We start from the raw sequence: 26,045 nt of genomic DNA, 5'->3' as shown, positions 1-26,045 counted from the left end.
ATTACTTTTCTCATTCTTAGTAGTGCTTTAAGAGGTAATGCCTAAAATTCCCCGTGGGTCAGCACAACAGGTTTTAGCTCCCTAGGTGGAAATAAAGTGCTGAGTGAAATAAAGCAAAACCAGTTGAATTCATGTTTCTTAAACATAGTATTTTAAGTTCTGTCTTTGTATCAAGTTAGAGCCTGTGGAAGTAGGTCACTTAAGAGTGATGAATTTGTTACCCTTAGAAATACCTTGAGAAGTGTTAGGAAGATACCTCAGTTGGTAAGTGCTTGCCATGTAAACACTGAACTCCCAAAACCCACATAAAAAGCTGGGCATGATCATTTGTGTGTGTGTGTGTGTGTGTGTGTGTGAGAGAGAGAGAGAGAGAGAGAGAGAGAGAGAGAGAGAGAGAGAGAGAGAGAGAGAGAGAGAGAGATCCCAGCACTGGCCAGCCAACCTAGCCTAGTAATCAAATCCCAGGTCCCAGTGGGAGGCCCTGACTTAATAAACAAAGGTGGGCATGGACAAGATGACTCGGCAGGAAAGGTGCCCTGAAAGCCTGTGTTTGATCCCTGGAATCCACATAAAGGTGGAAGGAGAACACTGACGCCACAAAGTTGTCCTCTGACCACCACACCCATGCTGTGACATGCACCCACACACATCCACAACTTAAAAATTTAATTAAAAAACCAAAAACTTAAGGCAGACAGACAGCTTCTGAAAAAGAGCACCCTAGGCTGATTTCTGGTGGCACATGCTTGTACATACATACATGGCCACATGTGCACACAAAGAAAACCTCAAAAGGTAAGGCTGGAGAGATGCCTCAGCGGGTAAGAGCCCTGGCTGCTCCTGCAGAGGACCCAGGGGTTCAGTTCCTAGCACCTACATGGTGTCCTACACCATCTGTAACTTAATTTCCAGGGTATCCGATGCCGCCTTCTGGCTTCTGTGGACACAGGCATGCAAGTGATGCACAGACATATATGCAGGCCAAACACCCATGGTCATAAAATAAAACTTTAAAAAAAAATACCTGAAGAGAAGCATGAGTTGCAGTTACTTGGATTTTAAGACTAGGAACTCCATGTTGAAAATCCTGGAAGGTAGACCAGAAAACAAGCACGCTTTACACAGGGCTTCCTTGTCTTGACTGACAGGATCTCGGTGCTGAACTTAATACTAGCTATCAGCTACCAGTGGGTTAAATGATATGATAATGGTTTCAATTATCCTTCTTTTTTTCTTCTGTGATTTCTGACTTTGATACCTTTGTGTGTGTTTGTCTTTAATATGAGTTGGTTTATATACTTTGGTGTTTAATTTAGATACAATTAATACAACCGTTTTTGCATTTAATGTTGTTGTTTCTTCCTGTAGAGATTATTAGAGTTGGTGACAATAAGAAAATTCATCAGATTGAACTCATTCCAAGTGACCAGCTTGTTGCTGTGATCTCAGGCCGAAATCGTCATGTCCGACTTTTTCCTATGTCAGCTTTGGATGGGCGAGAGACGGATTTTTATAAGCTAGCAGAAACTAAAGGGTGTCAAACCATAACTGCTGGGAAAGTGCGCCACGGAGCTCTGTCCTGCCTGTGTGTGGCTATGAAAAGACAAGTCCTGTGTTACGAGCTATTCCAGAGCAAGACCCGGCACAGGAAGTTTAAGGAAATTCAAGTCCCATGTAATGTCCAGTGGATGGCCATCTTCAGCGAGCAGCTCTGTGTAGGATTCCAGTCAGGATTTCTCAGATACCCCTTGAGTGGAGAAGGAAGTCCATGCAATATGCTCCATTCAAATGACCACACACTATCGTTCATTGCACATCAACCCATGGATGCTATCTGTGCAGTTGAGATCTCCAACAAAGAGTATTTGCTGTGTTTTAGCAGCATTGGGATATACACGGACTGCCAGGGCCGAAGATCTAGACAACAGGAATTGATGTGGCCAGCAAATCCTTCCTCGTGTTGTAAGGTTCTTTCTTGTTTGTCTGACTCCTTCCCTTTTTGCCTTTTCATTTACCTTAAATATAATCCTTTTTACTAACAGCTTGTTTTTTAATTACTCTTGAGGTCTTCCCCAAGTACTAACTATGTTGCTAATGTAAAATAAACCATATATTGTAAAACCTATACAAACAGGGTGAACATTAAATGCTTGTAAGTAAAACTAATCTTTCTATGACAGATTTACTGAGATACATTTTATCTCAATATTGTTGTGTTTAAAAATAATCCTAAATCATTCTCTTCATTGTCGCCCTAAATATAATATCCTTAAGTAACATGAGCTCATAAAACTTAGGCTGGAGAAGTTACTAAGTGGTTGTTTAACCAGTTCTTAGAAGATATAATGTGGCCTTTATAAGAAGTAGTATTCCATTTCCTATTTTATAGGTGTATACATTGATTTAAATTTACTTATTTCACTCTTTCCATAAATATTAAAATATTGGTATATCATTCGGTACTTTTATCACTGAATGACAATCACTATTGAGTACATATGATTTTACTATACGAGATGAAGTCATGAGTGAAATCAATGCAGTACCATCTGCCTGTAGCTAGAGTTTTTCTGGTCCTGCCTGGCCCATGGTCAGGACAAATCTCTCTCACCCGCCAGTCCTGCAGCAGCTCAGACCCAACCAAGTAAACACACAGGGACTTATATTGCTTACAAACTGTATGGCAGTGGCAGGCTTTTTGTTATCTAGTTCTTCTATCTTAAATTAACCCATTTCTATAAATCTATACCTTGCCACATAGCTCATGTTTTACCAGTGTCTTACATGTTGGTACTCATGGCGGCAGCTGGCAGCGTCTCCTCTGCCTCAGCCTTCCACTTCCCAGAATTCTCTTCTCTGCTAGTCCCGCCTATACTTCCTGCCTGGCTACTGGCCAATCATCATCCACAGCAATCTACCCTCACAGAGCAGGGAAGATTCCTGACAGAGGAAGTGGCTGGATAGAATGCTGTGTTACAGGTGCATTCAGGAGAGAGTGCGATCCAGATTGCTTGGTTTGTGATGGGAGACGTGTAAGCCTGTTTAAACACTGAGAGGAAAAGGCAGCTAGAGAATCAGTAGGAAAGGTGGACTATTTGGGAAATACAGAAAATAGAATCAAATGCCCCAAAAGATCCCAAAGAGGGTGGAATTCAGGAATCTATTAAAACACTTACTGGGGCAGGAGGCAGGGACCTCTCCCCTGCAGCAGGAAGGATAAGGGCAGGACCATCCGGGTGAGTGTCTCAGAAGAGTGAGTTCTTCTCTCTAACTCCACCCGGATTGAACTATTTCTAGTGTTTTATTTCTTCTGAAATGAACGTTTTTGTCGGTGACATGGGGGTAAATGAACGCTGCTTTGTAGCTGAGTCAGATACTCCTGAGCATTCTGAGTGAAGTCAGAGTCGGGCACACGCCTTTCTAGGTGGAACTCCGTCGTAACTGCCGTTTCTGTAAGTCGCTCACTCTTTGCGTGTGTCGTCCATTCCTTCACAGGTGTGGAGTGAGCATCACACACTGCCCCACAGCTTCAGGCCACAGTAGCAGAACCATGCTAGGAGACACTTCAAAAACATTGATAACATCATTCTTATGTAATAACTCTTGGGTTTTGAGAAGATTACACTCTTGGGATAGACCTTTCAAAGTGGTTTGGGGCTTAATAGTTCACAATAATCAGCAGGCTGTACCTTCCTTCCTTCCCCCAGGTTACAATGCACCTTATCTCTCCGTTTATAGTGAAAATGCAGTTGATATCTTCGATGTAAACTCCATGGAATGGATACAGACCCTTCCTCTCAAAAAGGTAGTGGAACACTAACTAAAATGTGGGCCAAATTGGTTCATTTTTAAATTTTTTCAATGCATATATCCATTGTGCATAGTACTGTGTTACATGAGGACATTTTCAAGAGTGTATATATTGTACATTAAGCATACTACCCCTGACCCTCATGATGAGCACATACTGCAGCCTAGGATGCCAGTGTGGTGCCTTCTGCTTCGGGTTAAGGGTCTCAGAGAGAGTGCACTTTCCATGCACCCATGGGCAGTGATTAATCCCTTGACTTTATAGCTGGAAATGTGAAATCAAAACTTTGTAGGTGTCTTAATGTTTTAAGAACAGTGGTTTCCCATATGCCAAATAAAACATAATATTTTCCATTAACGTTTCTATTTCCATAACAGAAAATTTTTACAAGTACGAATTTCTATTTTGTAGAATTGAAAAGTAATCCTGTTATACAGATGTGTTTGGTGTGTATAGTACACTCGCCATCAGTTGAGGGTGGGGTTAGAGGAGCAGGGTAGCGAGGCAGCCAGGACATTCAATGTATGCCTCTGACTTTTTTTTTCAAGACAAGGTTTCACCGTAGCCCTGGCTGTCCTGGAACTCGCTCTGTAGCCCAGGCTGGCCGTGAACTCAGAGATCTGCCTGCCTCTGCCTCCTTAGTGCTGGAATTAAAGGCATACTCCACCACTGGCAAAAATATGCCTATTTTAAGACATATTAGCAATGTAAACCCTCATTTAAAAATGCAACATTATGTAAGGCAACAAAAATATCATCCTCAAATTTGTAAATTGGGGTTGGCCACAGTTTTCCATTTCATTTTTGTCATACAACCTTTGCAGTGTGCAAGCATGTGTCCTGTAAACGGAGTAACACTGTGCAAGCATGTGTCCTGTAAACGGAATAACACTGTGCAAGCATGTGTCCTGTAAACGGAGTAACACTGTGCAAGCATGTGTCCTGTAAACGGAGTAACACTGTGCAAGCATGTGTCCTGTAAACGGAGTAACACTGTGCAAGCATGTGTCCTGTAAACGGAGTAACACTGTGCAAGCATGTGTCCTGTAAACGGAACAACACTGTGCAAGCATGTGTCCTGTAAACGAATAACACTGTGCAAGCATGTGTCCTGTAAACGGAACAACACTGTGCAAGCATGTGTCCTGTAAACGGAACAACACTGTGAGCTCTGCTCCTTTCCTAAGACACAGCATCCCAGTCTCACCACATCCACATGCGCCCTCTTCCACCTCCCCATGGAGAGTGCTGTCCACATCCACATGTGCCCTCTCCCACCTCCCCATGGAGAGTGCTGTCCACATCCGCATGCACCCTCTCCCACCTCCCCACGGAGAGTGCTGTCCACATCCACATGCGCCCTCTCCCACCTCCCCATGGAGAGTGCTGTCCACATCCACATGCGCCCTCTCCCACCTCTCCATGGAGAGTGCTGTCCATATCCACATGTGCCCTCTCCCACCTCCCCATGGAGAGTGCTGTCCACATCCACATGCACCCTCTCCCACCTCCCCATGGAGAGTGCTGTCCACATCCGCATGCACCCTCTCCCACCTCCCCATGGAGAGTGCTGTCCACATCCACATGCACCCTGTCCCTACCTCCCCATGGAGAGTGCTGTCCACATCCACATGTGCCCTCTCCCACCTCCCCATGGAGAGTGCTGTCCACATCCGCATGCACCCTCTCCCACCTCCCCATGGAGAGTGCTGTCCACATCCACATGCACCCTGTCCCCACCTCTCCCCATGGAGAGTGCTGTCCACATCCACATGCACCCTGTCCCCACCTCTCCCCATGGAGAGTGCTGTCCACATCCACATGCACCCTCTCCCACCTCCCCATGGAGAGTGCTGTCCACATCCACATGCACCCTGTCCCCACCTCCCCATGGAGAGTGCTGTCCACATCCACATGCACCCTCTCCCACCTCCCCATGGAGAGTGCTGTCCACATCCACATGCACCCTGTCCCCACCTCCCCATGGAGAGTGCTGTCCACATCCACATGCACCCTCTCCCACCTCCCCATGGAGAGTGCTGTCCACATCCGCATGCACCCTCTCCCACCTCCCCATGGAGAGTGCTGTCCACATCCACATGCACCCTGTCCCCACCTCTCCCCATGGAGAGTGCTGTCCACATCCACATGCACCCTCTCCCACCTCCCCATTGAGAGTGCTGTCCACATCCACATGCACCCTCTCCCACCTCTCCATGGAGAGTGCTGTCCACATCCACATGCGCCCTCTCCCACCTCCCCATGGAGAGTGCTGTCCTGACTTTGTGCTTCTTGACATCCCTGAACAAATGACTAATTATACTGAAGTAAGATGTTATTCCTGTTGTTTAGGTATTTCTTTTTTCTCTTCTTAAGAAACTTTCCTACTACAAGACCATAAAGATACAACCTTTATTTTCTTCCCAATTTATTCTTTCTGACTCCCACATGTTGCTGTGTGCAGTATTTTGTGCATAATAACTTTTTCTCATTACGCGTGCCTGCGATCCACTTGGAACTGAGTTTTAACGGAGGTGTGAAGTGAGGATCTGGCAGCATTGGTTTACCTGACTCGCTCCTCCTGCACTGTTTGTCAGTGGTCCTTTCCCTGTCTGTGCTTCTGCCTCCAGATGTGTGGGCATTCAGGGTTTAGTGTTCCTTTAAAAACTGATGGTTCTAAATGGTCAGTTTTAAGGTTTATATATTTCTACTTGATTTTATTTGTCCAGGATAGAATTTCTTTAAACTATCATTATGATAAGTTGGTTTGTTTAAATTAAATGATAATATACCTTCCTAGTAAGAATTATTAACATGAGATGTTTTAAAGAATTATATTTTGACTTAGGTAAGTGTAAGGTCTTAATAGTATATTCTTAAGAAATAGACTAAAACTTTTATGATTTAATTTTTATAGGTTTTATTGTAATACTAATTTTATTTTTATTATTTTAGGTCCGACCTTTAAACACTGAGGGATCATTAAATCTTTTAGGGTTGGAGACTGTTAGATTAATATATTTCAAAAATAAGATGGCAGGTAAGAAAATATATTAATAGGATCAATTCATTGGAAATATTACACCAGTCCAAGCAAGGCATATTCAGTATGCCCCAGCCCAGATTGGCTCAGGCATATCTCACTCTGGGGTGTGTGATGCCCACTGTCAAACTCTGGCAAGACAGTAAAGACAAGCTGTGAACAATCAATCCTGTTTAAGCCTGTATGACTGGATAAGCAAAGTGTTTGATTCTGACACACATTCTTTTCCTGTGGAGCACATGGTAAGTAGAGAAGATATGGCTGGATATGCCTTCTGTGCCTGTAACACCACAGAACCTAGTCAGTAGGTCCTAAATTATGGACACTTGTCCAGAGTTCCAGTTGGGGACTTCAGGAATAATCCATCTCCAGATAGTGCACAGCACCTCTGAAATACTGAAAACAGTGTGGGAAGAGGCATAGAAGAGCATAGGAATGAATCCCAGAATAAGGACTGAGAACAGGAATCCACAGATTATCATAGGGGAGAAAATAATCTGTGGCAAGTGGGATGGGGCATGCTTTCAAGGGTGACGTCGATGGGTCTGGAGAGGTGATGGCTCAGCAGTGCAGGGGGCAGGCTGCCTTCCAGAGGCCTGGGGCCACTGAGAGCACACCCCGCAGGAGAGCCAGAACAGTGTGAAGATGCCAGGGAGAAGTGACCGTCGAAGCCGAGACACCGACACAGCTGTAGTTTTCTTCCAGCAAAACTGTAGCATCTCGTATTTATAGTTAAAAGTGATACTGTGTTTTGTAAGCTATGCCTAATTTCAGCATATATCTTTTTGCATATTTTACTGAAAATTATTGCTTGCTTTCTAATTTTTAATGTATAACTCTTAATTATCACAGTTGTTCATATTATTCAGTCGATTGCAGTGTCATAGAGATTAATGGATATAAAGAATTTTAACAATTTAAACAATGTTATTATTTTCTTTCTCACAGAAGGGGATGAACTTGTAGTTCCTGAAACATCAGATAATAGTCGAAAACAAATGGTTAGAAATATCAACAACAAGCGGCGTTACTCCTTCAGAGTCCCAGAGGAGGAGAGGATGCAGCAGAGGAGGTATGTATTAACTCGTGCCCAGCATTCATCTGTGTTGCCAGCATCCGTCCATGCTGACAGCGTCTGTCCATGTTGCCATCACCCAGAGGACGAGCTAGAAACAATTTAGAAGAAAGATTTGCTATATGAAAATTTGTCACTCAGCTGTGGTCCAAAACTGTAGGGTCGGGGTGGCTTGTTGGCAGAGTATTTACCAAGCATGAGTCTACCTCCAACTCTAGGGGGATTCTACACTGATGAGTAGCATCCCTCAGGGCCATTTTAATGAATACTGTCAAAGTTATGAGAATACAGTGGATAAAGTACCAAATTTCAATCATTTCTGTATGTATATGGAAGAGTTGTCATTGCTGGCATGTGTAACTCTGTAATATAAATCATCTGTGCATATAGTAAATGTGTATATGTTTAAGAAGTACAGAAGCCAGGCATGGTGGCCCATGCCTGTAATCTTAGCATTCAAAAGGCTATGGCAGGAGAGTCGCCTTGAGCTTGAGGCCAGTGTGCCCTAAGCTAAAGGGTAAGACCCTTTCTGAAAAAAAAAAAATTAAGAGAAAGGAAAAAAAAAAGAAACTCAGATTAACTCTGTTCCCCATGAGCAAGCAGATGTAGCTATATTTAAAAGCATTTCTAAAATGTTATCTATTATGAAGGATGCACATATAATATTCAATAGTATCTGCAAAGTAGAACAGGAGTTCTTCGATGCATGTTAAAGGAACCCTTTTCAGTGAGGGGTGGAGCTCAGTGGTACAGAACTTGATACATGTGTGTGTCTTTGGCTTTTATCCCCAGCACTGAACAAATTAAACGAACAAATAAAACCCTAAATCTTAAGATCTTCTTATTTAAAACTTAAAATACAAAGCAGTCTAAGGAAGTGAACTGTTAATATATTCTGTTACTCTAATTATATCTTTATTTTTATAAAACAAAGTATGCTTAATTTTTTAAGTTAAATTGATTAAATGTGGGAAAACTGTCTAAACAGGTGTTCTACCTTACAGGGAGATGCTACGAGATCCAGAAATGAGAAATAAATTAATTTCTAACCCAACTAATTTTAACCACATAGCACACATGGGTCCTGGAGATGGAATACAGATCCTAAAAGACCTGCCCATGGTAAGAGGCGTGAGGAGTGGTGTGAATATGAATGGGTTGAGGAGTCAGTGGCAGATGCATGGGGGAAATATGTGCACATAGGCTTACATACATGCACAGCTCCACAGACTGTGTTATACAGTGAGGACATGTGCTTTCAGTGTGCCACAGTATGTTTAAGATGCATGATGGCATCTGAGAGAAGAAACTGACAGCTGAGAAATCTGTCAAAACCAGAGCAGAAGTTCTTCATTGGTTCCCTACCCTAGAAAAGTTCCCCGTTTTGCTAATACGTTTGCTACTGTTAGTGGAAGAAACAGCCATATTTGAAAAGGTTCTGTAACAAGTCCCAGAAGCAGTTAGCAAAACTTGGAAGATTTCCCTCACTTCAGCACAGGTACTCTGTGTTTTTCTCACAGAAGTCCACATGGGCTTCATCATTCATAGTCACACCTCTCAGCTAACTGAGATTCAATCTGGTTTTGTTGCTCAGACCCAAGCATGTGTCCTGGACAGTTATACGTAAAAAGAAGTATAACATAGGAAGATTGTTGTATTTTAACAACATGAAGATTGCATCCACAGACCCATTATGCTGAGGTTAAAATTACTAGTGGAATTAGCAAATTATCCAGGCCCTGTTTGCTCTTAAAATGTCAGTGTCACACACTTCTAGCAAGCTACTAAAATGATGTATGATCCTTTGATCAGTGGAAGTAGCAGCAAAATTGGGCAAAGAATTTTAAGAGTAATTCCTATCTTACAGCAATTTCAGAGAGGACTGTGAATTTTGATCCTAATCTCTTCCTAAGAACATCTGTCTTAATCTCATTAGCAACATCAGTGATAGAAGAAATGAGAGAAGTGATAAAATGTGATGTGTAATAAAAATTCTAGTATAAAAGCCAGGTTATAAAGGGAGGTTTTCATTTATTTCCTGGGGTGGGAGGGGAATGAATCTACATTCCTTTCAACCAGGATACTCGGTTGTAAGTACCACAGTCACATGGCCGTGCTTTCTTACGGCCTTTCACCAGGATACTCGGTTGTAAGTACCACAGTCACATGGCCATGCTTTCTTACGGCCTGTCCCTCTTTAAGGTGATGGTGGTGACGGCAGTGGCAGCCACAGCAATAGAACTCACTCACGGTAGTCACCTTTGGGATCTGCATTGTTATTAGCTGTGCTGGTGAATAGAAAGTGTGCACAGACAGAACCACGGCTGACCTTTGTGTAAGCCAAGCACGCGAGACGGCAGACTGCTGACATTGCTCCAGCGTCCTTCCTCACGGCTCCCGCTCGTCTTAGCAGCACACACAGCACAGTTCTGAGGTCCAAGCCTCTGCTGCTGCTGCTCTTTTGCTGTTCCACTTTTCTGTGTGACAGTTACAGGGCCAGGCACAAAGTGCTTGAGTAGAGAGAAGATCTTTAATTGTAACCAACAGTTAAGTGTGACTGTGTTCGTAGCTTGTATATGAAAGACCAAGTACAATGTGCTTGTTTTAGTTGAACTTTTTGAACTTTTGATAGTTTTTTCATAAACGTGTAGTTAGCATTATTGAGGAGTGGAGAGATAACCAACTTAGATACATAAATATGTTGCAGAATAGCATGCCAGCTAAATCAAAGTTAGTTCAATAGTGGCGAGGTTTTGATAGACACTAACCTTTAAAATTAAAGTATCTTTCACTTTTGTTGCATTCTGGTGTACTGAGAAAATTTTTATCATATTTCTATGGAAAAAGAATTGCAGACTTTTTTTTAGGAATTGTTGTACCCTTTACATTGTAATGCTTTCCTTAAGGTGGAATAATACCAGGACTTGGTGTTGTTCGCTTAGGATCCCACCAGGTGAAGAGCTGTTTCTCATCAGAGGTCTGTCCAGCCTTCATATACAATGGAGCATGGACCTGGATTCTAAATTAGCAGTTCAAATGTTGTAAGAAACCTCAAAGTATCCCCTCAGCGGTACTTCTTTTTGTTTTAGGTTTTTTATTCTTAGCTTTGTTTTTGTTTTTTGAGTCAGGGTCTTACTATGTAGCTGTGGCTAGCCTGGAAAACTCTATGAAGACTAAGCTGGCTTCAAACTCAAAGAGACCGACTGCCTCTGCCTCCAGGGTGCTGGGAACGAAGGCCCAAGCCACCATGCCAGCCTAGCTGTACTTCTTTGTCGCTTCCCTCTCTTACCACTTCAAAGAAATCTCTTGTCTGTTGTGAGACACAGTATTCTTAGGTGGCCCTGGTTGACCTTGAATTCACTATGTAGCCTAGGCTAGCCTCAACTCTGAGCCTGTCTTCCTCCTGCCTCAGCCTTCTAGGTACACCAGGTATCCATCACCAGGCCCACCAGAAAGTTACATTTTTGTTATTGTTGTTGAATTATTTTATTTATTATTTAGCAAAACAATTTCAATTATATTTGCCCTTCACCCCCCAGCTGGCTCCATTGATGTGACCTACCATGCTGGCCACTGATTCTAATTAGACTGATTAGTTTGGGGTATTTGTTGTCACCTGATTTGTTAACTCCACAGCCACCTCCCAAACCCGCACTCCGGAGTAACACTAGTCCTTTTTCCCTGCCAGTTCAGTTGTTTTTAAATGTGTCTTTATTCCTTCAATTTTTCTTATTGTGTAAGATAAACACTGTTATGTTTCCAGTAAGATGTTGTTGTATATTGATGATGCTGTCTCCTCATGTGCACACGTAGGCGTCAGAGATTTCCTGTTTGGTCCCTGTTATTTCCACATGACTTTTCCTCATTGCACATCAGAGGATCTGAGTGTGCCCTGGTTCTCTGAAGCCCTGCTTTAGCGTTCAGTCACTTGGCAATGACTCTGTGCCCAGGACCGTGTGTGTCTAGGAGTAGATGCTGTTGGACAGCACGGCCCGAGGCATGTCAGTACGAGTGCTCACATCGGATAGAGAGCTCGCGTTTCGGTGAGGTGTCACCTCAGTGTGCTCTGTCCGCTCAGATGGGATCATGATTGTCCCTCCCAAAAAGGATGAATTACATTCATCTAGTAACATTTATAAGAGCTTTCAAGTCCCAAAGCCATGTTACCATCTGTTCAAAGAACATACGTACCCTGGATGTTTGTATATCTGATTGTATTCAAGTCACTATCATGTTCCTGTGAAATCCTTAAGACCTTAGAAAGTAACCACTTCATTTGTACCAATCTCCTGAAATAAGATTGCTTCCATCTTAAGTCTGGAAAGGGCAGGAAAGCTTGAAAGAGTCACTTTCTTGCCTCTTGTATCCATCATTTCTGTCCTAGTGAGTGGAGAGAAGATAAACAATTAATATAAAGTGATCTGTGAGTCTTAGAAGATATACTGAATTAGCTTCCTTGAGTCTTCTTTACCATTTATTTACCTGTAGTTGTTGTTGAGTGGTTGATACAAACACAGGAACATTTTTCTCCAATCTAACGTGAGAATAATTTACCACTGTGGGGTTTGTCAGCGAATTCCTGGCACCATGTGTTTTACCTGTTCCTAAAGTTCCTAATGAACTCAGCACGTGAACTCACTCACCTCTTTAAGGAGTCATCTTTCTTCTTCAATTGGGAGTGCAGCTCCGTGGTGAAGTGTTTCCTTGATAGTGTATGCATGGAGGGCCCGGGCTCAGTCCACAACACCCATAGCACCTTCCCTCCAAAAATACTTTTGTTTCTTAAAGTCAAAGATGGACGGATGGATGGATGGATGAATGGACAGGCGAATGGACAGATGGATGAATAGAGATAGAGAGGGAGAGACACATCAGTATATTTTCTTTTGGAAACAGCCTTAGAAAATACTGGTTCTATTCACATTTCTAAAAGAAGAGCACTTCACATATAGAGAAGCCTTTCTTTTAGGCTTCCATGAGTCCTGAGCATTTTTTCAGCATCTTGGCTCACTTGGATGGTCCATACTTTACAGTAAGGCATTTTCCTCAGCACATCCTTCAGTTTTCCTGGAGTGCAGGGATGGCATGTTCTGTGAACAGCTGCTCTTCAAGATCTAAACTTGAAAAACCTCCACTATAGGAAATGGCTGGCCACTGAGTGGCATTGCCCAGGTGTTCATTCATAAGTAAATATTTATCAGGAGATATGAAGCCTTCTCTTCAGATTTTTTCCTGTAACTTCACGGTTAGATTATTTAAAAAACACACTTGAACATTCAAAGGCACAATTTTCCCTTGTTGAAAACAAACTTGTTCTTTGGAGTGTCTAAATGGACAGGATCTGGACTGCTTACAAGCCAACCAGGAGTAGTGTAGCCCACAATTGTCACTGTCTTTATTGTAGGAAAATAAGATCACTAAAAGCCAGGGCATATCATAGGTCTGTAACTCCAGAACTGAGAACTGGCTGTCGAGTCTGAGGAAGCAGGTTTGTACCTGTCTAGGTAGAAACAGTGTGAGGCTCCTTGTCCTCTTAGCTGTCTCCAGCGGATTCTGTGCTGGGTGTTTGGGGGAACCTTTGCAAGGCTTTTGTTGTATCACGTAAGAAAATCCCGAAGACTGAAGCTCCTTGGATGCTGGAAGCCATGCTGCTTCTCACTCGACTGGTAAAACGGGACGGATGTTATCCTGAAGTGATCTTCTGAGAATCCGCTGTGTGGAGTAACTGATTATAGAATTGAACTCTGAGGCCCGAAAGAATTTCACTGGGATTTGAGGAAGATGCTGCCCTGTCCTTTGTGTGCATGTTGTCTGGTGTCAGTGATCTGATCCAGTTAGTCACCTTACACCTTTTTCTCCTTTCTTTGTTTTGCTAGCCAGGTTTCCCTTACCCGTCCCCTCATCACCACTCCGGTCTGATCTCCTCTCCGAGCAACTTTGAGCACATCTATCACATGACTGTCAGTTCTGCTGAACAGTTTCTCTCTCCTGATTCCATAAACCCTGAGCATCCCCCGTCTCTGCGCTCTGCCCCTGGTACACCACATTCTGTGACTCTGAGGGTATGAACAGCTGAGTCCGGGGCTAGCCTTCACTAACCACGTGTGCCTTTGCTAACCACTGAAGGCGTGCCTTGAGGAGTGGCTGCCCTTTCCTCCTTCTGAGCTGACAGCTTCAACTACCTTTTGTCTTCTCCTGTTTATCCTCCTCTTCCTCCTCTTCTCAGCCTGTCTTGTTTCTTCTCAGGGAAATATGGAGGAATACAGGGTTTCTGTTCTGTATTAATCCAAAGCAACTTTATAGAGTATGATCTTTGTTGGAGAGTTTTCCAAGTATGTTATTTTCCATTCTGGATACCATGTTAAAACAAAAACAAACAAAACCAGCTACAACTGGATCTTTATTCTTTTAAAACAAACATAAAAGGGCTCCTGAACTTCTGAATTCTTTAATAGCTCTTTACTTATAACCACTTCAGTCCTGAACTCATCCCTGGATGAGATTAAGGTCTGTGTAGAGCTTATCCATAGACCTACCAAAAGTCTCCAAAGCAATGTTATAAATACTGAGTAAGTAACAGGAAAAGTTCTAAAGTTAAAGTCAGTTTTTACAAATCTTTGAGTTGTTGGTGTGGATTTAATTGCAACCAACACCCAAGATAAGAAAACTTAAAAAAAAAAAAAAAAGCTGCTGCCCCTAAAGAAGCATGGCGCCCCTGGTCCTGTCACTCATGCCCACAATGTTGTTCCATTGGCCAGGCATTGAAACGGATGTTAAGCAGAGTATCTATTTTATCAAGTAATGAATTCATATATGAATTTCAAGGGAAGTTAGTTTTATGGGTATTAAAATATTTGGGTTATACCATGCAAACTTATTTTCTGTAATGCCCCCAAGTTAGTAAAATAGTAATATCTATTTTTAAAATTTGTAATATAGTAGTTTTCCAGTAAGAACATTAGAGGGTTAAAAGCTTATTTTTGTATTAGCAAATTACTTTAAATTGTTTTAAATGTCACTGACATTAAATTATAATACTCTCTGAATATCTTACTTGACAGAATTACTGTAATAAAATCAGCCTTAGTTTGCTTGCAGCAGGAAGGAGACTCCAAGGAATCCAGTCAGTCAGGACCTTCCTGTGAGAGAACCTGCCTGCCCCAGCCGAGCTGAGCGGTGCCTTTCTTAGCATAGCTTTAACCAGAGTCCAAAGAGCTGGACTTCTTGTTTTAGTCCAGTGAAGTTTGTATCATTGACTAGATGATTTAGTTTTCAGTCTCGGTTGCTGGCGTATTTTAGAAGCTTGTCCTCAGTCGTTTGTTCTAAGGTAGGTTTATTTTAGAGCAAAGAGCAGCAACCCCTCTTAGCTTTGAAGTGCAGCTGGGCCCCGGCAGTTCCTGTCTCCCCGCAGCCCCTCTTGGCCATGCTTGCTCGTGTTGCTGTGTCTCATAAGGTTGTCCTATGTGTGCAAATGCTAGGCTGCCGCTGCCTTGGACTGCCGTGGCTTTAATTCTTTTAATTTTCTTGGATAAAATAAGGCAAACTATTTTCTTTAAACAAATAACACACAGAATTACGTGGACTTTGCAGATCTGGTATAGGAACCAAAATAGCAATGTTGAATTGGGGCCCAGCTAGCCAGCCAGCCTTTAGCGTGAGGACATCTTCAGATGGCATTGATGCTTGGATTGTCTGCTGTGGTCTTCTCTCAGGGCTGCAGGTGTGTGGGAAAGCCCCATGCTGCAGACACACCCAGAGCCTCACCTCTCATGGTGTCAGTCACATGGGTAACTGGGCAGTGGGTGTCCAGTTCTAGACCTTATTCACGACCAAAACTATCTAACCACATTCACTACTAGATTTCCTGTTGCTTTGTTCTTGTTTTTGCCTCATTTCATAGGTCTTGTTTTAAATTGTTTGATCTTTGGCATGTTGTAGCAGAGACAGCTGTGTTAGCGTATGGGTCAGCTTAGTAAGATTAGAAGAATTGGGGGCCTGCGTCATGGCTCACTGGGTAAAAACGCCTGCCACCGAGCCTGACAATATGGGTTTGATCCCCAGAACCTACAGTGAAGCAGAGCACCAGCTCCCAAAGCTGTCCTCTGACCACCCACAGTGGCATGCATATGCTTATGTGTGTGCACAATTTTTTTAAGAATTACTACCATTTATTGGTTCCCAAAAAATATTGTTCTTCCCAAATTATATAAAGTGGATTCCGTGTCTTTAAAATTTATACACAAGCCAGTATGAACTAAAGCATAGTATCATCTATGGAGAGGATCGTAATCTAAAATTTATTAATCACCAGCTGAATTAATCTAATGCCTGAAGCAGGAAATGGGAGTTGCAGATATAATCTAGTCATCTGTCCAGTAAATATCTTCAGTGCCTATTTTATGTGCTGGAGCGAAGTGTTGGTCATAATTTTAGTCAGTATAAGAAATAGCATATCACCTAAGGAAACAGCGCTGGAAACAGTCATGAACTGTATGCTTCCTGAGCAAATGAGCAAGCTGGAGCCGCACCCCAGACAAGGCAGGGTAATTCGGGATGAAGGAGTGCCTTCCCACAGTGTTCTCTGTCTCTCTGTGTTCCAGGAGCAGACGTGAAGACATGAAATGAAATATGTAGAACATGGCCTGATGGTTCATTGTGTCTCAGAGAGAACACTTGCCTGGCATGCGTAAAGCCCTGAGTTCATTCCCCGGTTCCATAAATGTTTGGGAGGACCAGAGTTTCTAAGCCATCCTTGGCTTACGTAGACTAGCCTGAGCTAAGAGAGGAACGGGAGAGAGGAGGGCAGGGAAGATAGGGGCTTGAAGCAGTCGGGCCTTTTTTCTTGCTGAACCTTGAGGGAGCTGAGCAGTGTGATAGGATGGGGGAAACTTGGAAATCTTGCTTTGAAAAAACAGAGGGGTGCTGAGGAAAGGGCTGCTTGGGAAAAAGGCTGATGTGCAGGCCCGGTGAGCAGTGTCCAGATCCCTGGCACCCATCAAACTGGCTGCAGCAGCACAGGCTCGTGTGCCGTCGAGCCCTGCCAACCCGTGGGAAAGAGACGGCTGCAGACTAGTGGGAAGGCGAGGGCTGGTACCTGAAGGTTGTCACCTGACCCCTGTACACGTGCACAGCACATGCACACCACAAAAACGTAAACATTTAAAAGAAAATGTGGATAGGAAACAGCAAATTGTTAGTAGTGTCTAATGAGTTAACAGAATTGGCCTCTTTATGGTTCAGTATTACTCATATATCCACCATCTTGGAGTATTCCCTTGACAGTGAGGAAAAACAAACATCTTTAATGAACTAATTAGTACTGAAAAAAACTGCTGGCTAGTTAATGTGTTTTTCATTAGTCTTAGTGACCTTGACCATCATGGGATCTGCTGAGTGTAGGAACAAGGAAGTGGAAGTGAGATGACTCCATGGCTAAGGGAGCCTGCTGCCAAGCCTGGTGGCCTGAGTTCAATTCCCAGGACCCACATGGTGGTCGGACAACTCCACAGTATAGTCCTCTGACCTCCACATATGTATTGGCATGCATGTACCTACATGTGTACACACACACACACACCACAGAGAGAGAGAAACTATCTAGACCCTTTACCTCAGAAAACATTTGCAGGATTTGGGACCATGTCTACCAAGGAGAAGGCTTTGTAAATGGAGAAAAAAGTCAGTAACATGGCCATGTGGTTTGCCTACTCTGAGATTTAGAACGTATATCCAAGTGTCTGCACTCTGGACTCTGGTGTGCCCTGCACCCCTTCCTTCTAGGCTGAAGTGCTGAGTAGGACTCTTTCCAGTCCTACTCCTGGCACAGGCCTTACTGGGCTTCGAGGTGCAGTTCGAGGTTCTGTGGCCAGAGCTAGCAAGATTGTGAAGCACTGGGGCGTGGTCGTACAAGGGGCGTGGTCGTGCAGGGGGCGTGGTCGTGCAAGGGGCGTGGCCATGCAAACGAGACCTGGTGTCATCAAGACATTTTTATCAAGAATATAACTGTAATTGACTCCTCTCTAAATGGGCTTCCTTAGGTTTCTTAAATAAATCATCTCATCTGTAGTCAAAGATGTTTCCGTTATCTGCAAATGTCCACGTAATTCTGCACTTCGCTCTTAGCTAACTATATAACATTCTCACAACCAAAAAACTGTTTATTGGTAAGTACTCCTTGGCGGGGGTGAGATTCCTTTCATGTCAGGGCTTCAAAGTCCTGCTGGTGAGAAAGACTGGGTCCTTGTTGATCCCTACGCTGTCTCACTTCATGTCTTGAGGATCAGAGTGAAAGGCAGAATGTCTGCACAAAACCTGTGTTTCTCTGGCTGAAGACTCTGCCTCTCTTGTGTCTTAGAACCCACGTCCTCAGGAAAGCCGGACAGTATTCAGTGGCTCCGTCAGTATTCCCTCCATCACCAAGTCCCGCCCTGAACCAGGCCGCTCCATGAGTGCCAGCAGTGGCCTGTCTGCACGTAAGTGGCCAGATGGGAAGAAGCTTTGCTAAGTGGTCATGGTAGGGAGGAGGTGAGGCCACAAAGAAAATGTGTTGCTTGGGACGGCTGAGGTACTTGCCCGGGAGCAACTTCTTAATAGAGCTGATGGGGCCCCTTGTCTCCCTGGATGGAAGTAATCACTGATGCTCACAGCAGCATGCCTAAGTGTGCAAGAATATGCACAATCTCACCGAGTTCGTTTGGGGCTGTGGTAGTTCCATAACAGGGTTTACGGACGGACTGTGCATCAGCTTTGAGCATCTGGCAGACCCCATCTGTATGCTGACGCCTGGGACCCCAACAAAGCCTTTCTTCACTCCCTCCCACACCACTGATAGCTGAGAGGAGCTAACTGCACTAAATCCACTTTCCTAAGTCCAAGTCTTCCAGTCAGAAAACTTGTTGATTACTCTGTACTCTTGGATTGTCCTGATACCTTTGTTGTTGAATCAGTGAACATTGCTTTCTGGACTGTTCTGTTTCCAGGCATCCTTAGGTTCCGTTGTGCCATATTTGTTACTGCAGCCTAGCAATCGCCCACAACTTAGAAACACACGAGACTGAACCAGCTGGCTGGGGCAGCACAAGGGCTGGAGTACGAGAACAGTGAGGGTCCAGCCTGGGCCGTGGACTGCGACCCTGACGAGAAAGGGAAGCGGGCTGGGGAAGAGAAGCGGGGAGGGAGACAGGAAGACGAGACAGACACTAATTTATTATCTCACATGGCTTCTGGGAGCCTTTCATAAGGCTGCACTCGACTCAAAGCCACTCTGCTGTGGCTGGAGACTGCAGCCCCAGCTCAGCCCTGGGGTTGTAGGAGGCCGTACCTCCTCATGAGATGGGCCTTGCTGTGTGGTGGCGAGTGGGTTTGCCCTGACTTCCCCTGAGGAGCCAGGGAGCTGAGGGACAGAGGCAGGAACAGAAGGAAAGGCAGGCAGAGTGTGTGCTAGACAGTGTTCCTGTGCAGGGCAACAGTCTAGAGCTGGAGACAGCTGTGATGTCACCATGTGCCGTCACCACAGGGACCAGAGTGGACATGCTGCTCAGCACTGGACTCAGCACATGACTGCTGTCTCTTCCTGGGAGGGACCACATGTTGTCTGACAGAGAGGTGCCCACTTGGGAAGTGGCCTCGCATAGAAGAGCATTTTCAGGAGTCTTAGTGCATTGGCAGAAGTTGAACATTGAACGTGACTTGTTATCATCTCCTAAAATCATCCTGAGCCAATGTGTAATGCAAAACCCAGCCAGTCGGAAAAATGGCAGTCACTTTGTTAACCTTTGCATGTGTGGAAGCCAGGACTGCTGGTGGGTTTAAACCATGGCTCCGGGTCACCAGGTTGAGAACTCCGGTAGACTAACCAGCATCCATGTGTGGATGGCTATTACCCTTGCTCAGGTTAATTTACCTCAGAATTACAAACACTGATATTAATTTATGCAACAACAGTTCTGAGCAGACCATTCCCGCCATTCATTCATGATAAAGGTGGCCTTCATAACACCAGCATGGCTCCAGTCCATTCTCATGGGCTGCCGCCATCACATGAATTTGCATGGAACTTCAACAAAAACCCACTTGTCTTTCAGGGACTTTGGATTTGTTAGTGAGGATTGTGGGTGATGATGGGGCCTAGGATGATGGAGATGTTAGAGTAGCTGAGGTGAGGTTCAGAGGTTCATTCTAGGCAGTATGCAGACTACAGCCTAGAAGTGGTCTCACTCTCCTGCCAAGGCCCTTAGCACAGTTGGTGGTCACAGCCGGACTGCAGTCACTGGGTGACATTTTTGTCAGATTCTTAATGTAAAAGGCATAAAATCAGCAAAATGTTGAAACAGTCCATCTGTAACTTACAGTGCCCTGGCCATTACTGACACTTAGTAAATAGTTTTCTTAAGCAGAAACTAAAGCTGGTGAGGGCCATGGAGAGCTTTGAGTGGGCTCTAACAGTGCTCCTCGGTCTCCAGAGGCCCCTTCTCGTCTCCTCTCGCTGTCAGGGATGCTGGCCGCCTTGCTGTGTGTTCATCTCGAAGGTGTGCTCACAAAGAAGCTCCATGGCCTGCTGCTCTTGGGCTGGGAAGCAGGAGTGCTTCCTCAGGTTTCTTTTGAGAGCTTCTGACAGGCAGTGTTTGCCTGGGGACGACTGGGTGCTGGGAATGCTGCCCCTCTCCTCAGAGCCTGCTGGGAGTTCCACATGGCCTGGGGAGGAGTACTGTCCAAACAGCAGCAGTCCTACAGCCAGAGGGCGAGCGACCGCAGCAACCCTCAGCACTGGGCTTCCTTCCTGCCCCTAATGAGGGGTGGATGTCTTGTCCTCCCGGCAGCCTGCACACTTCGTACAGGAGTGGCTTCTTCCCAATACTTAGCTTTTCCCAACGCTGTCCTGTAGGGTCGTCAGCCCAGAATGGCAGTGCACTAAAGAGGGAGTTCTCTGGAGGAAGCTACAACACAAAGCGACAGCCCATGCCCTCTCCCTCAGAGGGCTCCTTGTCATCGGGAGGCATGGACCAAGGAAGTGACGCCCCCGCGAGGGACTATGATGGAGAGGTAAATGGGCTGTGGACGGCAGCTGCTGCGTGCGGAAGGCCGGGGCTTGGTCCAGGCTCTTCGCCACCTTGCATTGCCTCTGAAGGGCAAGGACTGTCACGTGCGTGCGAGCTGCGCCTTCCCAGAAGCTCTAAGTTTCTAATCACTTGAATGAAAGGCGTCCATGCTGTGTGTGTGTGTGTGTGTGTGTGTGTGTCCGTGTGTGTCCCCGTGTGTCCGTCCGTCCGTGTCCTCCAATCATCTCACAGAGGGTCTGTCTGCTGACAGGAGAGAAGGTGGGGGTGTGGGCACTGGAGGGGGTCTAGAGCAGCGAGTGTCCTCCGGAGGGTTGTCCCTCAGCTGCTCACTCGTGCTTTGTTTTGCAGGACTCCGATTCTCCAAGGCATTCCACAGCTTCCAACAGCTCCAACCTGAGCAGCCCCCCAAGCCCCGTTTCACCCCGAAAGACCAAGAGCCTCTCCCTGGAGAGCACAGACCGTGGGAGCTGGGACCCGTGAGCCCAGGACCGCGCTGTGGCCACAGGCAGGGACTCTGCAGCCGGACAACGTGCCTGGCGGCGGCAGCGTCACCTTCCGCGCTACTGAGCTGAGGATTCTTCCGCAGCCAGGCCCGCTTTCCCCTCCCCCTCCAGGTAGCTTCCGTAGACAGACTGCGCAGACGCAGCGCCAAGAGTAGACAGGTTGTGGTCTCACCTCTCACCGTAGTCCTCACGTAGCGCCCAGCAGCCTCCATGAGCGTCAGCCCGACTGTTGCCAGGAATAAATCCTCACGACTTAAAACAATGCATATTTTACTACAATACAGAGTTTAAATAAATACATAAATGTAGAAGTTAAATACTGAATGTATATAGTCAAAGAAGCATCTTGTGTTCGATGAAAGATGGATGCGTATATAAGAAAGATCATTTAATTTAAAGAAATGTGTTGTTTCTTGTCTGTTTCCCAGCTGAGTCATATACAGGGTAGAAAGGCCTCCAGTGACATTTGTAAAGAGATCAGAAGTCAGGGCCCCGTGGTATCTGTCCCCAAGTGTGGGCAGCTGAGATCATGGGGAAATCTAAGGAATGTTTGTTTGGAGGTTGGTGCCATTGGTGGGGTGTGACCCGGACACCACAGGTGGCGTCGAAATCACTCCGAGGCACACTTGCCTCCCAAGGCATTTCTTTCTCTAGTGATGGATTTGAACATGTCCCCCTCTTACTATATTTTGATATCTCGCACAGTTGAATGTGAAAGACAATTCTGTCATCTTCTGACCCTTCCTTCCCATCGTAAAGGGCACAGGGAGAGAGTCATGGCTTCTGAAGATCATCTAATAGTTCATGTAGCTGTTTTTTTTTTTTTTTGTTTTTTTTTTTTTTTTTTTTTTTGTCCTGGCCAATTCCTGTTCCTTCCTAGGTTGCAGTGAGTCTGTCTGAACTGGGCACAGCTTCCCAGTGAGGAGCCTGTTTGGTTAGGGTAGTTGTGAACTTCCTCACACGCACTCCTGGGGAAAGGGCTTCTTTCTCCTACTAAATCATGTGAAACCTCAGAAGCATGGGCTTGAACAGCCTTGACCAAATATGCCTTCCCATGTGAGGGGACCGTGGAGCCTGTTCATAGGCTCAGGGGTGTGCTGGCTGCCATGGATTGTCAGCCAGCTTCCATTCTGAATACCTGCTGCTGTACTTGTCCAAGAAAGCAAGATGGAGACCAGAACTCATCTCTACCCACGTTTCACCAGCTGAGAACACAGAAAAAAAGATGGAGACTACAATATCCCATGCAAATAAGGAGGCCCCGCCACTCTTCATTTTCACCTCTTTGGGGTTTAAAGAGCCCCTACTTCCCCCACCTTAACCACACCTAAAACAGATTTCCAAAGTTGTAACCTGCCTGGCATGCTGACACTTGGCACAGCATGCTGCCAGGCCCTGCGGGCCAGACTCCCGAGGTGGGCTGCCTTCCGTAGGAGGTTAGAGTTCAGGGAGGGGAACAGACAGGAACACATCTGGTAGGGTCTTCTTCAACAGCAGCTTTGACACGTTCTAGATTCTCCACTGGCTCAGACATGAGTGCATTTCATCTGGGATGGGCATTGTGTCATTTTAATCCGACTCGTTTTGCTTTTGGAAAAGAAGTATCATAAACATATTTGTGTACATCCAGAAATAAGGGTCAGATCTTGAGTTTGGTCAGAGCTTCTTGTTGTCTGCTTGAACTTGGCACTCGGCCTGATAGAACTGGCCGCCCTCCCCTCAGTCCTTCCCTCTCCTTCCTAGGCAGAAAATCGACCAGGCCGAGACTGACAGGACTCACCCTGAGCCTTTGTTTGTAGCTTTGGCAACCAATTGCAAATTTTTGTTACTAAGGTGCTTGTTTGTAAAAGGACCCTTTAGAGTCACATCTAACCCTCTGAAGTCCAGCTCCATTGCAGTGAGTCCCACCCCAGCTCCCCCCGACCCCACCCCCGTGGATTGGATTTCCCCCTGCAGTCACAGATCCAGGCATCGTAACAGCAGCCCTGGCCCAGAGTGTGGGGTGGGGTTCTCCTGATGACCACGTCTGACTTTCCCCAGCCTTATATGCAGTGTTCCTGTCCGGAACTGTGGAGGAGGAGGAAAGACGGTGGACAGGCTTCCAGGGGACAGAAACAAAGGTCCCTCAGAGCAGTGGATAACAGAGGCAGAGAAAAGGCCTGTGGCCCTGCTGGAAATCACTCTCCCTACCCCATGCAAGGTACCTGAAAGTGTGGAGCAGCAGGGATTGATCTCTACATGGGGAAAAATGGCATTCAGAGCCATTTCTGGCAGTGTCTCTGGTTAGTACTTGGTGCTATGTCCAGCCCGTTTGCTATTGGCCCTTGAATTCTGGTTAACCTGTTATGTGGGTTCGGGATAGGTATACAAATATATTACAGTTTTGGTTTTGGTTTTGGTTTTTGCCAAACCGAAAGCCTTCCTGTCAATGATTGCTAAAGCAGATTTCACTTAAAGTATCTATTTGTGTGCACACTCCCTGTGCGTAGCCATTTGCATTTTTTCCCAGTGTGCACAGCTTGAAGACTGAGGGGATGGCCACAAATGACCCATGTGGCTTTCCCGAGAATTCCCATAGCCAAGCTGAAAGGGAGCATCTGAAATCCCTGTCTTTCCCACCAGCCCTTCCCTCTGCCTCTTCCATGTTAGACTCCTGTCATTCTGGAACGTAGTGGCCACATCGATCTCTAAGAAAGCTAGCTGGCTTGTGTGGAACCTCAGGGATCATTAAGGAAAAGCTAGAGCAGAGGACAGACATCGACTCCCACATGCAGCAGCTCACATGCAGCCTTGGCAGTGATCACAAACTCAGTTCTCCCAGCTCAGTAGACCTAGCCAACACGCCCTGCCCACAACACGGGCACACTTACAACAGCGTGACTCCCCTGTTGCGAGCCATGCTTTGCCTAAGACCGCTGGCCCTATCCAGTCCCACCTGGCCGGCCCTGCCCCTTTCCAACCTGGCCTGGCTGCACAGCATCTCACTTCACCCCGAGTGGCTCACTCCTTGTTGAACCCTTCAGTCTTTGCAAGTTCCCTGTGGAGCCCTGCTGCAGTGAGGGGGTCTCCTGCAGCTCCAGCATCCCACGGCCCTGTCGCAGGGCCAGCGTTACAACAGGACCGTACTACAGTTTCAGGAGACTGACTGCCACACGTCAGCCTCAATGCCACTGAAAACAAAATGACCTGCCTTTTTGTTTGATAGTGTAGTGTCATTATTTTATAAATTTTTAGGATTTTTTTCTCATTGTAATATTATTGTACAGTTTTGCATGGCCTAGGTGTAATTTTTGTTTAGACTATGATGCTGACCAGTGTGTGTGGAAGGGAAGATACTGCTTTGGCCTCTTATCATTCATTTGGTTTGGTTTCATCCCTTGATGTCTTAGGGGACTTCCTGAGAGCGTGTCTGCTACCAGACTATGACATGGATTCTTTTGCACAGAATTATTTAAGGTGGGATAGTAAAAAATGTAACAAAGAATTTCTCACCAATATTTTATGTTGGTGTCACCTAATTAACCAGACTTTGATGTACTGCAATAAAATAAGGAACTGTTAGGACTGAGTATTTTGTCTTTTTCTTTCCCTGTGTAAAGAGTATGAGGAGTTCCTGGCTCGCTGGTCCCTCCTCTGGGCCTCTTCTTTATATACCCAGAGGGCACAGGTCAGTTCGCTCCTGGGGTTTGATCTGGGACTTTTTAAGTTGCCTTGGAGCTCAGGTGAGAATAACATTCAAATCCCTGGAAGTGTTCAGCTCCCTCCCTTTAATAAGAACATCTCAGTCATTGCTTTAGGCTGCTGGGCCCCACTCGGAAGGCACTTGAGATTCAAGGTTGTCTGGAGTGAAGCTTCCAGCTGCCTGGAAGCACTGGGTCCCTGTTTTGGTGAGTTTCAATGATGGAGCTGGCATGCGGGAAGTCACTCAGACCCCTCTGGCCACTGGGACTCTTGCAGATCCCAAGGTTACCCTGGGCCTCAAAGGTAGCATCTGTGGAGACAGGACTTGGCAAACTTTCCACAAAGAAATAGTCTGTGACATGGACAAGAGCACCATGGTCCAGTCAAACTCCTCCTTAAAAGGCACAGTGAGCCGTTTGGTGCAGGGTGGTAGTCAGCCAGGCCTAGTCAGGGCAGATGCAGCATGGACTTGAAGGGCACACTGTTCTGTCCCAAGTCCCACCTGCTAGTGCCTGCTCTTCTCTAGCCACTGGACCTGCAAGCTTGTTTTCTCTAAACTGCCTAAGAAGCCTAGTGGCTCAAACTTGTGATCCTAATTACTTGGGAGGCTAAGCAAGAGGATTACAAGTTCGAGGTCTGCCTGAGCAGCTTATTGAGAGCTTGTCTCAAAAGTGAACAGGGCTGAAGGTACAACTCGGTGGTAGACCACTTGCTTCACATCTGTAAGGCATTAGGCCCAATCCCCGGTGCCAGTGAAGCCCTGAGGTCAGAGACAGGAATGCAAAAAAATTCATGTCTGCCTGTGTTGCCACGTTCTGTCCCCACCAACAGCAACAGATGTTCTGGAGCAGAGACTGTACAGGTAAAGCCCACC

At 45.6% G+C, this 26,045-nt stretch overlaps 1 protein-coding gene across 21 annotated transcripts in view; it reads left to right on the top strand.

The window, feature by feature from the left end:
• Cdc42bpa (CDC42 binding protein kinase alpha) overlaps nucleotides 1-25,058 on the top strand; it is a 209,066-nt gene extending 184,008 nt beyond the window's left edge. For 11 of the 21 annotated variants that reach the window (XM_028865461.2, XM_028865471.2, XM_028865458.2 and 8 more), the window contains 9 exons: nucleotides 1,369-1,962; nucleotides 3,708-3,805; nucleotides 6,767-6,851; nucleotides 7,803-7,926; nucleotides 8,934-9,051; nucleotides 13,806-13,991; nucleotides 18,284-18,401; nucleotides 20,813-20,970; nucleotides 21,336-21,735. In XM_028865461.2, the coding sequence (XP_028721294.1) occupies nucleotides 1,369-1,962; nucleotides 3,708-3,805; nucleotides 6,767-6,851; nucleotides 7,803-7,926; nucleotides 8,934-9,051; nucleotides 13,806-13,991; nucleotides 18,284-18,401; nucleotides 20,813-20,970; nucleotides 21,336-21,467 (1,613 nt within the window). In that variant the 3' untranslated portion in view covers nucleotides 21,468-21,735. Of the gene's footprint in view, nucleotides 1-1,368; nucleotides 1,963-3,707; nucleotides 3,806-6,766; nucleotides 6,852-7,802; nucleotides 7,927-8,933; nucleotides 9,052-13,805; nucleotides 13,992-18,283; nucleotides 18,402-20,812; nucleotides 20,971-21,335 lie in introns of those variants that run through there. The other 10 variants (XM_028865466.2, XM_028865468.2, XM_028865476.2 and 7 more) reach the window with 4 other exon arrangements.
• Nucleotides 25,059-26,045: the final 987 nt, after the last annotated feature.

This window comes from Peromyscus leucopus, chromosome 15, assembly GCF_004664715.2.
Source record: "Peromyscus leucopus breed LL Stock chromosome 15, UCI_PerLeu_2.1, whole genome shotgun sequence".
Lineage (NCBI taxonomy): Eukaryota > Metazoa > Chordata > Mammalia > Rodentia > Cricetidae > Peromyscus > Peromyscus leucopus.
Note: the sequence above shows the minus strand (reverse complement) of the source record. Positions and strands in the feature narration are given on the sequence as shown.